General features: G+C 39.5%; 1 protein-coding gene across 4 annotated transcripts in view; it reads right to left on the bottom strand.

The window, feature by feature from the left end:
- CPM (carboxypeptidase M) overlaps positions 1–15,464 on the bottom strand; it is a 45,946-nt gene that overhangs the window by 18,766 nt on the left and 11,716 nt on the right. For all 4 annotated transcript variants that reach the window (XM_054988958.1, XM_054988960.1, XM_054988957.1 and 1 more), the window contains exon 3: positions 8,286–8,383. In XM_054988958.1, the coding sequence (XP_054844933.1) occupies positions 8,286–8,383 (98 nt within the window). The remainder of the gene's footprint in view (positions 1–8,285; positions 8,384–15,464) is intronic.

The raw sequence follows: 15,464 nt of genomic DNA, 5'->3' as shown, positions 1-15,464 counted from the left end.
GGGTGGACAGCTCTGGTTTGGACTGCGTGGGGAGGACTTGGGTATGGGTAGCACAGCTGCTCCCCTTTTCAAGCCTCCTCATGCAAAGACTAGCAATGTGTTCGTTTCCAATCTATTTTTTAAAAAATCAGCCCTTTTATCAATACGGTGATATGAGCATGCACAAAAAATAAAAAGGGAGGTACTGTGACATCACCAATGACGCTACTGGTGACAGAACCCTTGCTTCAAAATTCTGATTTAAGGCACATGTGGAAGAAAAGAAACAAACTCTGAAACTGTAACATTGCAGAGGGATGGTCGATATATGGAAGAACCATGCCCAAACTGATTTTAATGCTACTTGAACAACTGCTAAGAAAATCAGGAATAAGTTGAGCATGTGGAAGAGTCTTCCAGAACAAAATATCAAGTTATTCAAGGGGCTTCAATGGAGGGAGAAGTGGGAATGTCCCACTGCTAAATTCATGGATGGATACATGCCAATATCTTTGTCTCCTTCCCATTTTAATATTAAAAATATGCAGAAGAGAACTCCTTATATGAACCTACTTCAATTTACTTAGAGCTTGATCAAAGCTTTACACAGGCATCACTCCAGTGGAGTAAAAAATTATATGATGGCTAATGCTAACTGTTTGAAAATCCTTTAGTAATATTTATTTAACTAATACAAATTGAAAAATTGTCTTAACTGCCTCCCTCACAGGAGAGATGCAAACAATTCTAAATTGGTTTGTTATTTGTTTTCCTGGAATGAGTCTCAGTACGTGCAAAAAAATGTGCTCACACTATCCCTATCAGGTGCTGCCATAAAGAATGCTTCTTTGTCAGAAAGGCAGAGCCTGCCAATTAAGAACAGCTTAGAACAGTGCTATAGCCTGGCGGAGTACTAAGATACTTTCCAACAGGCAACGGTTACGTATTGGTCTTCCTTTTTTAATAGCATGGAATGAAAGGAGAAAACTCATCAGTTTTCTTCTTATTCACAGTCTTTTCTTCACAATCCCGCCCTCTTGTTGTGCTGCAATAGTATTTTATTAATTGTGCCACCTACCTGTGTAAACCATCTCCTCAATCCCCTTTCTCTGAGTCTGCCACTGAAAATAATCCTAAATCTTCTGCTTCCTATATTCCGGCCATACGTACCCAGCATCTCCTCCACCTGGCTGGAACAAGGTGGCTACGGCTGCTGGCATTCTAACTTCTCTAACTTCCAAATTCCCCAACCTGCTAGAGCCCTATAAACAAGTTTTCCCAAACAGCAGTATCAAATTGTCATTCCCATGTCATAATTCTAGTATTCTGCATTTGGAGAATTTTAAATTCCTTTTTCTAATCTTTAGTGTGGCAGAGAGAATCCCCAAGCCATGTCAGCACCAATCTAGACTTTCCCGTGTTTTTGCTGTGCACATGAAGCTATTACACTCATGGGTGTCCTTCATCATTTTAAAGGAGAAAACACTTTAAGTGTACCCAAAAAATTGTGGATGGCTTCTGTCTCTACAACAGAGGAAGTCAAAAGCATAAATGCAGCTGCTGAAGTCTACACATGCAAAGTCAAAAGCATAAATGCAGCTGCTGAAGTCTACACATGCAAAGTTCTACAGCTGGAAATGGAACACTGCTTAAAAAATACAAGAGGATTTTGTGCTCTGTAGACATCAGGAAAGCTTAGCTTGTTTCAGTCTCTTGCAAAATCTTGGTTCATATCAGGTAAAAGCTCAGCAAGAGAGGAGGACTGGACAGAACTCCAGGTTTACTGAATTTATTAGTGTCAGTTTGATTCCCAACATTCTCCCATTTTTTTCCTAACACCCATCTAATCCATTGCCTTCTATTCTTCTGTACTTGCCACAGTACCAAGGGAGCCCATTGCTACAACGTATATACAGCATTTCAGTCCATGTCTGTATGTGAACTGACCCTGAGTGTAAAAAGTTCTGCCTGCTTTTCCAGCATCATTTTTGTGCTATTAATTTTCAGATTTCACCAACAAAATTCATGACTTCAGCCAGGTAATTTGACTTTAGGTTGAAACTTGAGAGCAAGTCCAGAATGGAGAAAGAGCTCATTGTGTTGCCAGAACTGCAGGTTTCTTTTTTGGACATTCATCTTTTACTCCACTGCCAAATACATACACACGGCAGCACAGATAGGAATTTTAAAAGTTTTACCCTCTCCAAAAAACATTCTTTAGAATGCTAGAAAAATAAGCCAAATTAAATTTATTTCTGATGTCCAGATGATCATGATACTATGATTATTATGATGCTATAAGAGAAATTTCCACTGATTAAATGAATAGATATGATTTAGTTTAAGCATTCTTTTTACAGAGTAAATATGGCACTTTATAAGCATATTATTACATAATGAGAGTAAAGCATAGGAAACTCCAGTGCAAAAGACAAAACAAAATAATCTAACTAGTTGAAAAAAATTTACCTCTGTAAAACAAATGCTGATAATGATGTATGTGATGTATATACATCTAATCCATTTTCTCTCTGTATAATATATCTCTAACCCATGTGCTCAATTAAACAGAGTTTGGAAGAACAAACTAGAACTTGAATAGTATCTTAAGAAATAAAGCGATTTTGTTTAACTCAGTTCAAACTAATCTCAGGTCTGTATTGTAACAACAAAGAGTAGAGAAGCAGAAGAGAGAATACTACCTAGGTTAGATTTCCTGCTTACGTGTGTACATGTCTGCACACTGTTCTGGTGAGGATATGATGGGGGAACAAAGGACAGATCTCTTCGTCCTTTGTCCTGATGTACCTATTGATAGTAGAAGAACTGGAAACTGTAGCATACATTACAGGGGAAGAAGAGACAAGAAATAACTTAGAGGCAGAACTGCAGATTGACAAGGCATCCCAAGAATCAATTAGTTCACATATGTTGCCTCTTTCTCGATGAAGGGATGCAATGCTCTGTCATGCATCACTGACACTGGCTATCCCATGCTTGTGACATCCATGCAACTACTATCCAAATTGCATTCCCCCACACAGAAGGTAAATAAAATAATAGTAAAGCAGTGTATTACAGCAAACATCAACTTTTTTTCAATCCATTTACAGATATGATTGCTGTTTCTAAATTGCCCCAGAATCTGAGGTATAAGCAGTTGGTTTCAGCAAAATGTGGGATTTTTCTCAGAACATTATGTATACATTTTTATTTGCTCTTCTCCCAAGAAGCTCAGGGTGCAATAAATGTTCCACAACCCCTTCCTTTTGTTCTTATAACCACACCGTGCATTACTTTAGGCTGAAATCACAGGATGTCATTGTCCCACTATATGTCACATTGGTCAGGCCCCACCTGGAGTATTGTGTGCAGTTTTAGAGGGCTCAATTCAAAAACGATGTAGACAAATTGAAATGGGTGCAGAGGAGAGCAACCAGGATGATCAGGGGCCTGGAGACCAAGCCCTACGAGGAAAGAATGAGAGACGTGGGAATGTTCAGTTTGGAGAAGAGGAGGCTGAGGGGAGACATGAGTGCTCTCTTTAAAAGGATGTCACTTAGGGGAGGGAAGGGAGCTGTTCCTGTTGGCAACAGAGGATAGGAGTCGAAATAATGGGTTTAAACTACAAGAGAGAAGGTACCAGCTGGATACTGGGAAAAACATCTTCATGTTAAGAACAATTCAACAACGGATTCAGCTGCCTATGGATGTGGTGAGTTCCCCCTCATTGGCAGTCTTCAAGAAGCAGCTGGACAAATACTTGTCAGGGATGCTTCAGGCTGTTCCTGCATAGGGCAGGAGGTTGGACTAGATGGTCTGTAAGGCCCCTTCCAGCTCTGTGATTCTATGATTCTATACCAATGATGGGAGGTAGTGAAGGAAATGGGTGGGCCACAGATACTAACAGTCATGAGAAGGAAGGAGAAATTGGGTAGAGAGCAACGCCATGATTGCTATTAGTTACCGAAGTGATATTTCTCTACAAAGTTAAAATGTAAGAATAATTCCAAAAGTGTATGGGAAAAAGTGGATGGAGTATCAAAAATTCACTTCAGGTTAAGTACGTTTTCACAGATATCAAAAAAGGGAAGTTGAAATGCAGTGTAAATCCACCTTTCTGCATGGCCACCAATTAAAAAAACTTGATAAAAGTACATTTAAAACTGGATTTCTCTTCTCTCATGCACACCCATGGTAACAGGTGCACAAGCGCTTTAAGCGGCACATGTGAATTTGATCTAAATATTTTAGTGATCATGTGTGGTAGCTGGCCTACCTCAGTTGCTTTGATTTTATTGAAAGAGATTTTACAAATGAGAACCAAGGCATCACTTCCATGCCTTCATTCTGCACGCAGACAAACCCTGAATTGATTTTCGTTCTAGTAGAACATAAATTTAGAACAAATGCATTTTCCTTGTTTTCTGTATGCAAAAGATAACAGGGAGTATTTGGTCTTACATACAATAATTTAATCTTTCCTAAAAACAGCATTAGATGTCTTCTAACCCTCTTTTTAAAAAGGGTTGCAAGTTCATTAAGATGTCATTAGTATATTAGGCAGAGCTTTTTTTCAGGGGGAATGCGGGAGAACGGAGTTCCGGAACCTCTTGAAAAGGGTCACATGGCTGGTGGCCCCGCCCCCTGATCTCCAGACAGAGGGGAGTTGAGATTGCCCTCCGTGCCGCTGAGTGGTGCGGAGGGCAATCTAAACTCCCCTCTGTCTGGAGATCAGGGGGCGGGGCCACCAGCCATGTGACCCTTTTCTCCAAGGGCAACCCACTGAGTTCCACCACCCCTTTTCCCAGAAAAAAAGCCCTGATACTAGGCAACTTTCCAAAAACCCTGGGAGTTAGGTTTTCCACATTACAGATACAAGCAACAGTCACAAATCATTAGTCCCTTTAGAAAAATGAACAATGCATGGAAATAAATGACATTCCAAGAAAAAGTAGAAGTAGCTGTATTTTATCTCTATTATCACATCTCTATTATCACACTTATACTGACAGTTAATGATTCATCATGGAATGTTACTGTCTGATGTTTTTTTTTGTGGTGGTATTGAGGGGGAGGCTCTCCCAAATCCTGAGGGAAGGATTGTAGAAATCAGTATAACCGTATATATGAGTACCAGCACTTCTTTTTTCTTTCTTTTTCTTTCTTTCTTTCTTTACAAAAAGAAAGCACTGGTTATTTTTTCCTTCTTCCTCAAGGAAGAGGTTATATACTTTTAACTGGCTGGTTAAATGAAAGGTGAATTATAGCACAAGTTTTTATTTATTTAGAAAATTCTCTACCACCTCTCCAGAGAATGTATCGGTTTAGAGTAAGGCAACTCTTCACAGCATTGAATTGTTAATTGCCTAGAGAAATTCAATGATTTATTTAATTTATTTATTTATGTCATTTATAGTCAGCCTTTCTCACTGAGACTCAAGGCGGAATAATAATATTTATATCCTACCTTTCTTTGTGGCTCAAGACAGCACATCAATGTTATAATTTAAAATCAACAGATTAAAACCCCAGAGACACCTCCTCCCTACAAGATGCCGACAATTTAGACCCCATTAAAATCTCAGGCAAAAATCCCTTCCTCTAAGCCAAAATCCATTTGTGGCCAGAAAGTTAAAACCAAGTGCAAAGAAAAAAATGTCTATCTATTCATAAAGCACACAGCAAGAATGACTTTGCAATAGGAAACCTTCCCAACATTGTCCCAGACAGCTATGCTTTCTTATAGTATAGTACCTTCACAAAAGCATTTCCTGTGAAAGACTTGTAAGAATTTATGTGCATCTCACTATTTGCACAAGAATAGGAAGGTAACATTATTAGCAAAGTTGTTGCCTATCTGAAGGCAGGAGAAAACCAATCAGGTGGCCTTCAGAGAGTGAATAAACCTGTGTAGATACTCTAGTACGGCCTTCAAATTTGCTGAGCCAATGGGCATTTCTAACGTTCTGAGAAAGTGTAGTAGGAACCATAATACTATGGATGTCTTGGGAAGCTGGACCAATAACAAAATGGCTGCCAGTGAGACAATTACAAGATTACCAAGACAAATGATAGGAGCTACTATTTCCAAATGGACACGCCATAAAAAACCAAAGGTGATGCCTCCCAGGGTCTTCTGAAACCTCCTGCTCCAATGAGGTAGAGGGTTGCCCGGACAGGCTCTTTGCTTTTGGAGAGCAAGTGGTTGCCAAGAAATATGGGCACCATAATGCCAATGAGTGCCATGTCAAGGGTCATTGCATTACAATGTTTCATTAGTTAACACTTGACAGCCAAGGTTGTTAATAAATGAGTAACTTTAGTATCCCTAGAATGTAGTAATGAGGTACGTCTACTACTTGTATCTATAGTATATGGAATACATTCTGCACTTCCCTGGAAAAGTTATGTTTATTAGGAGTGTTAATAGCTAGTCAATGCTTGTCATTATTATTTTGATTTTTTAAAATTTATGTTGTTTTTATAGTCTGCCTTTCTCATTGGGACTCTAGGCAGATTACACTATGTAAGTCAATATGATCAACAGCTGGGACATTCAATAAACAATGCACTAGGGTATGCAAATTTGCAGAAATTGGGAACGAGTAGAGTAGAAAAAGAAATTTTTACCTGTAAAATCTCTGTAACATATACCGAACAACTTCATTTTGAAAAAATTACAAAAGGTAGAACATATGTCGGTCTGTCTTATGTTGGGAATATGCTTCCATTTAGCTAGTCTCATTATAAAACTGAATACACTAAACATGTAGATAAAATGTGTTGATAGCATTTGTTTCTAAAGAAAATTTGGAAGAGTTAAAGAAAACGGTAGTGTATCTGAGAATAAAAGAGGAGAAATAAGAATGAGAAAAGAAAAGCCCCAGGCCACTCCAGTTAGAGACACCTGTAAGCACAAACAAAAAGAGTCCAGTAGCACCTTTAAGACTAACCAATTTTATTGTAGCATAAGCTTTTGAGAATCAAGTTCTCTTTGTCAGATGCATGATACAGAGACTGGTCAAATACAGAAGAGGAGGGAGAGAAGGGGAGGAGAGAGAAGAGGCAATTAGGGGGGGGAAGGGGGAGGGTGCAATCAAAACATTCCTTTGCTAGTATATGTAAACATCTCCTTTTAGTGTGTGTATCAGTTGGCTTCAAAGGAGTTTGCCCTGTTAGTTTGTAGCAGCCAAACAGCTAGACCATCCAATTCCAATGCAGTATGAGCCTTCGATAACCACAGCTCTCCCTGCCAGATGCATCTGACAAAGAGATCTGTGGTTCCCGAAAGCCCACGCCAGGTGCCACTGAGCTCCCCCAGACCCCACCTCTGTAAAGGAAATCTGTTACCTGTGGTAATGTGATAACCATTCATAGTCCCTATTCAGTCCCAGCTTGACAGAGTCAAATTTGCATAGTATATACATATACTAGCAAAGGAATGTTTTGATTGCTCCCTCCCCCTCCCCCCCTAATTGCCGCCTCTCTTCTCTCTCCTGCTCTTCTGTATTTGACCAGTCTCTGTATCATGCATCTGACGAAGAGAACTTGATTCTCGAAAGCTTCTGCTACAATAAAATTGGTTAGTCTTTAAGGTGCTAGTGGACTCTTTTTGATTTTGCTACCACAGACTAACACGGCTAACTCCTCTGCATCTGTAAGCACAAAGAATAACTGGTATTACTCACAGTGCTAACACATATTGGCCACACAATTTTGTAAGAACAATTAAATAATTTTTTTAATAATGAACTGTCTCAGATACTTTTGCAACCATATCCAGCTTTCAATTATGACTCCCGGGAAAAATGAGCTTTGGCACACCATTCAATTGTTGCCGTCTCACAAGAAAGCTGCTGAAGCATGCCGATCTCTGTGATTAAGTGCCAATGTGATAGCAGCCCTGGAGAATTCTTCAGGAAATGTGTAGAGCTTTCTTTATTATTGCCCTTTTTAATTTGTAATGATTGAAATAAGGAAGGCCCAATGTATATTAAATGATCCTAAAAGATATATCCCATGACTTTAATGTACAAAAGATCATAGATAACAGCTTTAGTACATCTCTTTCACTGCCACCCCACCCACACAAACACTGCAGTCCTAAACAAACAACAATCATGCAAGCCATTTTAGGTTTAAAAAACCCTATTAATCCACCTCTAACATTTCGGTAGGACTTACCATTCTTTAAGTGAAATATTCCATATATTTATATACATATAAACAAACTGGTCTGCTTCCGAGGTACCTGGTAAATATGGCTGTAAAGAAAACTGCAACAATTGAAGTAGTAGACGTACCTCATCCCCATGCATATTAGCAACATACTTGAACTCTGGTATGCCAATCTTATGTTGGGTTGGGAACCTTCCCAGAGCAAGAACCCACAGGTGTCTACCTTTAAGTGGAAAAGAAATTTTTATATACAATGGTGAAATAATACAAAGTAAAACAATGAAGGGTTGGAACAAACTGTAGTTATTTTTGGCTTAATCAATCCCCCATGCTACTTTTTTGCTACAAAAATAAAATATTGGCTCAATTACATTTTCTCATTGATAAACAACAGGGCTGCAAACTGCCATATAATTATGCTACAAGCAAGTCACTCTGAAATCAACAAGGACTAAGGATGGGTTAATCCTGGGGAGTACAGAATTGCAGTCACAATTTTTTTCCAAAGTTGCTAAAAATAACATTTCACAGAGTAACTTTTTAAAAAGAAGAAAACGCTAGGAATGTTTACCCAGTGTTCAAGCTAAATTCAATTCTACTACTACTTCTACTAATAGAAGACAACTTCAAAAGAAAAGAGGCCAACAGGAAATCTCCCACATAATAACAGATAAAGGCAACAAACAGCAGCAAAGTATCTTGTAAGGCGCAAGCATCAATAAACAATTGTTGGTCAGGCATTTGGAGTCACGGAGAATAAGTGTAAAACCAAATCTAAGACCAGCTGGGATAAATATTTAACATTAAAAACAACTAAAAACTTATGACTGATTTCACATTAAAGACAGTCCAAGACATTTGTTACCTGAAATAGAATCTTCAACTGGCACTCTCCACTCCATCTCCCCTGCCCCCGATTAAAGGCACAATTTCAACTGTTACAACAGGGCTGATTCCAGAATACTTCCTAGTTAGCTGTGCCACCGCCTCGTTGCCGTTATGCTGCCCTTAGTGGGACCCCAAATCCCCGTCTTGAGGCACCTGCCTCACCTTACCTCAGGTTAGAGCCAACTATGAGCGGGACCACAAGTGACGCCTGACACAGGTTGGACACTAGTCAGCTTCCCTCAAGTTTTGATGGGAAATGTAGGCATCCTGGTCTCGCAGCTTCGCTCTCTGACTGCTGTCCAATGGACTTTTCAACTGTCACTTGTCCAACATTCCGCCAAGCTGCCTACATTTCCCATCAAAACTTGAAGCTGACAAGTGTCCAACCTGTGTCAGGCGTCACTTGTGGTCCCGCTCTATGTTTCAGCTGATTTGAACTAAAACGCTAGCTAATACACAAGGCAAAAGTGATCAAGAATGGCTTTTTTCAGTTTCAGAAAATTAAGTTGCATAATCAAAAATGAAATTTAAAAAACAGATGTACAGAAGAAAATAACTAATATCCAGAGATGGCAGCCAAATAACAGTGCTTAGTAGCCAGCAACTGATGTAAACTGGATTGTGTCAGGATTCAGATTTGAGAGAACAAATCTTTTCTTTTCGTTTACCAGAGCTTTGGGGTCCCACAGCCAGTTACAAATAGGCTTCTCCCAGGGGCTGAGAAAATTACAAAAAGGAGACCTGCAGTGGGGGAAGCGGCTCACAGTTACATGCTCCACCACATAAACTGGTGCATCTGTGTGTACAAGTACAAATTCACACATAGATTCCAACAAACAGCTCTATAAATTGCTACACAAAGATCTGATCATAAGCAGCCAATTATAGATGTGATTATAGCAATAATCTTATAGGTGTGAAACACTGAGTTGAAGATATTTTTTTCTTATTTGCAAATTTAAAACAGTGACTTGTGTCACCTTATATATGAGTCTATTAGACAAGAGTTGATACAGTATGGTCAACTAGACCTGGTTGCTGTAGCAACGGAGACGAGCCATCACAAGCGTAAGAACTTTCTGAAAATTGGGGGTGGGGGGGTGGCGAGGATTAACTGTATCTTGAGAGTTATATCCAAACTAAACAAGAAAGTCTCCCTGTGGCTTCTATGTGTGAAGCTTTAGGAAATCTTCAGTGTCCCAAACTGGGATCTACCAGGAAATCATTATCTAACTTCTGCTCATCCCTGATCTATACATGAACAAAAGTCTTTGCTGTAGGTATGAAGAATGCGTATTAGAGACTTTCTAATGAAATAGGTGCCAAAATTATATACTAGTCCTATGAGCCACTGTGAAATAGCAGTCCATAGGATCAAGTAGGATATCCTGGCTCATATTTTTTTCCCCTTGCCCTAGGCAGAGGCTAGCCTAACCCAACTTTAGTACAGTAGTAGCCATCACTACGGCTGTATCAGTGTTTTCCCACCGGGGACAGAAACAGCAAGCAGCAACCCCTAAAACAGGATCTTCTGGACAGTCTAAGATGCCAAGTGCAAAAGGATTTGGGGATATTCTAAACAGAAAGTGCGAAAGAACTGAAGATCCATATAATTTAACATGCACAAGGTTTGGGTTGATAAAACATTTGAGTATGACTCATAGATACACACAGCAAAAATATGATGGATCAAACATGACTGATCAAGGCATCCATGAGTTTCCTAGCCTAGAATGTTAAGCAATTACATTTTGCTTTTGTGGAGATAAAATGAGATTGACCCTTTCGTCTCCTTTATTCCTCCCCATGCTAGGTAGAGCAAAGATATGCTCTGCCAAAGGAAGAATAGGTTATAGCAATCCCTCTCTCGCTTACATTGGGACTGAACTGCAACACAGATCTAGCATTGTTGCATCCCTTATTACAGCATACATGGTTCTGACAAAGAACGTCATACCAGATTATCTAGAAAGTACATCACAGAGACAAGAATTTTTATGATACAGGGATAATCTACTATGATATGGACAGTCAATTCTTTTGTTAAACAGGTCTTTTAAATATAGCCAAAAATGAGGCTTTATCTTTCAACAGGATGTTCAAATTTATCATAATGAAACAAAATTTGAACCAGCTGTTAAAGACACTTTTAATTTATCCACAACCTGTCAAACTTGGGAACCTTGTCCAATAGAAAAATCATCCAATCCTGTAACGTTAGGATCCAGAAACAACTTCTGGATATACAGATTGAACATCTCACTGCCTTAACTTTAGAGGACAATATATAAATGTCTACTTATTATCTTTATATCGAATTCTGAACATGGCCCCAGAGTGCTGATCAAAAAATCTGCACAATGGGACCATTTATGATAGGGGGGATTTTTGTACAAATGTACAGAAAAATTTAAAAAAGAAAATGAGGGGTTTTTAAAAAACCAAACAGCTGGCTGGTAGTAGCTTGGAGCACAGTGTGGGCATGCACATTTCCCACGCCCAGCATTCAGGATACTTGGAACAGAAAGCACATCTTGCATGCTCTCTTATCCAAGCCTATAGCTATGGTACAGGCCAGCTGATGGGGTTGTAGCAACCTCAGACACATATACCAACAGAACTAGCTCAAAGTAGTGGCAAGAGGCTTGGAGCAATAGGGGAGAGAGATAAAACAGCAACAGAGAAGGAGAGAAAACAATGGGAGAGAAGAGAGAAAGAAAGCAATAATCAGAGAACGAGATAGTCCTCACACTCTATCACATTCCTTCTTTCTAGTGCTTATATAACAGATGTCATTTTTCTATTCTTTCCATCATGAACATTCTTATAATTTTCTCTTTAGTTTCCAATCTATGCTTTAAAATTCGACTCTGTGATTGCAAAGACGATTTAATCATTTTAAACCTCTTTCTATTATGTCAGCCACTTAGGCAAATTTAAATGTTTGCAATTGATGGCATCCCGCTAGGATCCAGGACCTTCTTGAATGTAGTACTGTATAGTTGTTTTTCCAATTACACACACACACACACACACACTCACATGATTATAAGCCCAGCTGCCCAAGTTCACATAGAGGCTAGAAGGGATGCAAAACTTGAAACACGAAGACCTTTCAGACATCAGGACAAACTTTGCTTTCATTCCTGGAGGAATGAAAGCAGGGATACAGCAGTATGTTAATCTAGTTCTGTCTAGAACTGAAAATAACTATAGATGGTTGTTTGTCCAGAAATAGTGTTTCATTGATGTATTGGCAGAGATAGAATGTTCCTAATATTCAGTTATTTAAGTCCCAAAGAAAACAACTATTAGAAACTCCAGAGCCCTTTATGACAGTTTTCGGATAATTACTTGTTTCAATATTTATGTAATGCTTATCCAAAAAACAAATAAAATACAGTCTCAGGAATTTTTTGTGCCAAGGAAACGGACACTTAAAGGTGTTCATAGAGATACAGTTAAATTGTTTCTGTATGTAAAACCACCACAGTCTCCTGAAATCTGAGATGCTTTTAGAAAGGATATTGACGATTCACAGCCATTTATATCACTATTGGAAGCTTGCCAAAATGAAATAAAGAGTAGTGGATTATCATTTACTAATTTGATTTGGTTTTAGTTATGCCATTTTACTTAAATTAGGCTGAATCCACACACCTGCGGAGCGTCCCAGCATTGCGCTAAATGTTCACTAAACACCCGGAAGTGTAGCGTCTTTCTAGCACGATTCATAAATCGCGCTAGAAAAATGCTACACTTCCGGGTGTTTAGCAAACATTTAGCACAACGCTGGGATGCTCCGCGGGTGTGTGGATTCAGCCATAGTAACCTTAATAATAAGGTTTCAAAGCATCATACAAAAACTACGCACAAGCTGTCACTGTGAAAGAAATTAAGGTATCAGTGAAGAGACAAGCGGCCAAAAACTGCTGAGCCATCCTTGCTTAATGATATAAGCTGCTAGGTAACTTATAGAAAAATACATGTACTAGGAAGTAATAAAAATCAAGAGGATTGTGTCATTATTTTTCCAAATATACACAACTGCAGGATTTGTTACTCCAGCTGTTGAAGTTCACATTTAGGCCAGAAGAAATGAAAAATTTTAAAAATTGCTAATCCATAAAATATATCTCCAAATAGCCTTCACTTTTATTCAAGAGCAATTTTGTTAAGACTTCAGCCTGATTCTCTGTACATTTACTTAGAGATAGATCCCATTGCATTGCATTGGAATGCAGAGGACTTCAGCCTTAGCATTTCTTGATTTGGTACAGGAACCTGCAGCAAAATATCCCATGGCACAGAGTGGTAAAAGCTGCAGTACTGCAGCCCAAGCTCTGCTCACGACCACCTGAGTTTGATCCTGGCAGAAGCTGGATTCTGGTAGCCGGCTCAAGGTTGACTCAGCCTTCCATCCTTCCAAGGTCAGTAAAATGAGTACCCAGTTTCCTGGGGTAAAGTGTAGATGACTGGGGAAGGCATTGGCAAATCACCCTGTAAGAAAGTCTGCCAAGAAAAGGTTGTGATTAGAGATGGGCACGATCCGCATCACGATCGGAAAAAAACCACGATAATGGCGATTGCGCGATCATGACCCGGCGGATCGTGATCGTCCACAGCCAACGATCCAGCGATCGGGAAGGGCCCAGATTGGGACAATCGGGCTTGGATCAGGGATCCAGACACTCAGACGTCAGCAATCTATTCCCCACACCTTCCGGCCTGTGGTGGGAATACCAGCACACTCTTTTTTGGCCTGGCGGGCAGGCACATGGGGGGTGCTGCCGGTGAGTGGCCAGACCACCTGCCCCCTGAGGGGAGGCGGCTCATCGCCGTCTCCCCGTGCCCACCAGGCCCGGTGGCCACCGCCACCACCCACCTTCCCACATAGTTGGGAATAGCAGTGCGCCCCACTTTGGCCTCCACGATCCACAATCCACGGATCAAAAACAGGAGATGATCGGTGTGGATCGTTAATTCGGGATCGTCGCCGGCGCCAATCCACGATTAGCTTGATCATTAATTTTTTTTGGAACGTGCCCACCTCTAGTCGTGATGCGATGTCCCCCTATGAATTAGTAATGACTCGGTGCTTGCACAGGGAACTACCTTGACCTTTTTTTAGTTAAGACACTGACATGCCTAACGAAAGTTTTGTGTAGGTGCCCTAATGCATGTCCCATACCGAGTAATGTCATGTGCTGCTCAAGTATGAGAAGAAAAAAATTCCTGTCTTTCTTTCCTAAAAGCAAACTGGGTCTCTCACTCCAAGATACCAGCTAGAATCAGAGCCAGAGGGTTTCCAGCCTCAATGAACCAAGTCTTCTTGCCTCTCCCGAGTCACTTCAATGGAGAAGCCTGAGAATTCTGTACACAGAGCCCCGGGTTCCACATTCTCTACACCCCATCTTAGTGCACCACTAGAATCCACATTCTTCATCATTCCAGTTTATTTTAAAAGGGCTAGTCACATAAAACATTAGATTGGACCAAGGAATCTAATGTGCAGTATCAGATTGCATATGCAAGAATACACCTAGCTGGGGCATGTGTGCAGAAGTTAACTTTTGTGTACATATGCCTGTATGTCAGACAAACTGTGTGGTGTGTTAGATAATATGAACTACATTCAAAAATGTTACAAAAATTACATATCTAGATCAGCCTTCAATGTCATTATGAAATCACTGGCAATAAACTTCTGGGTTGCATACATAACCATATGTCGGACACTCTAGAAATCATGTTCAATTGCAAAGAAAAGAGAGTGAAGAAAGATGGAAATGTATACATAGTAAAAGAAAGTTTAGCACGAATCATTTTTCACTGATTGTAAGACAATCAGGCACAGAAACACTATTTTTGGTTTGGTTATTAAAGTAGTTACTACAGACAGTTGCTCTTACACTCTATTCTTTAAAAAGAAAGGGGAAATGAGATATGTTATTTCCTCTTTAAAGTACTGTCAGCCTCTTAAATATGTGGCCTGTGTAAAGCTTTTCTGATAAATTAATTCAAGGCTGAGCATAGGAAAATTCTTAATCCCATATTTATATCAAGAAACATACTTCTATATTGCTTTTGTTTACTATACAGAGATTTGTGTTAAGCTGATGCGTATTGACAAGTGCTTTAATAATAATTTATAAATTATCTCGGTAACTGAGCATTTTAGTAACTTTGTATGATGTTTTGGTTGATGTTTTGCATACATTGTCATTAAAATGCCACCAATTAAATTGATTCCTTATAAAATGTGCATGTGTTAATCTTTTAAAACACATTTTCACAAGCGAGTCTTCAAATATCTGAATATCCTGAGAAGTGAATTGAAAGAAAACAACCTTGAACAAAATGTACCTTTGGTTTTTAAACTTGTTCTCTTCTGCTTCCTCTCACATTAACTATGT

This window comes from Eublepharis macularius, chromosome 9 (assembly GCF_028583425.1).
Source record: "Eublepharis macularius isolate TG4126 chromosome 9, MPM_Emac_v1.0, whole genome shotgun sequence".
Lineage (NCBI taxonomy): Eukaryota > Metazoa > Chordata > Lepidosauria > Squamata > Eublepharidae > Eublepharis > Eublepharis macularius.
Note: the sequence above shows the minus strand (reverse complement) of the source record. Positions and strands in the feature narration are given on the sequence as shown.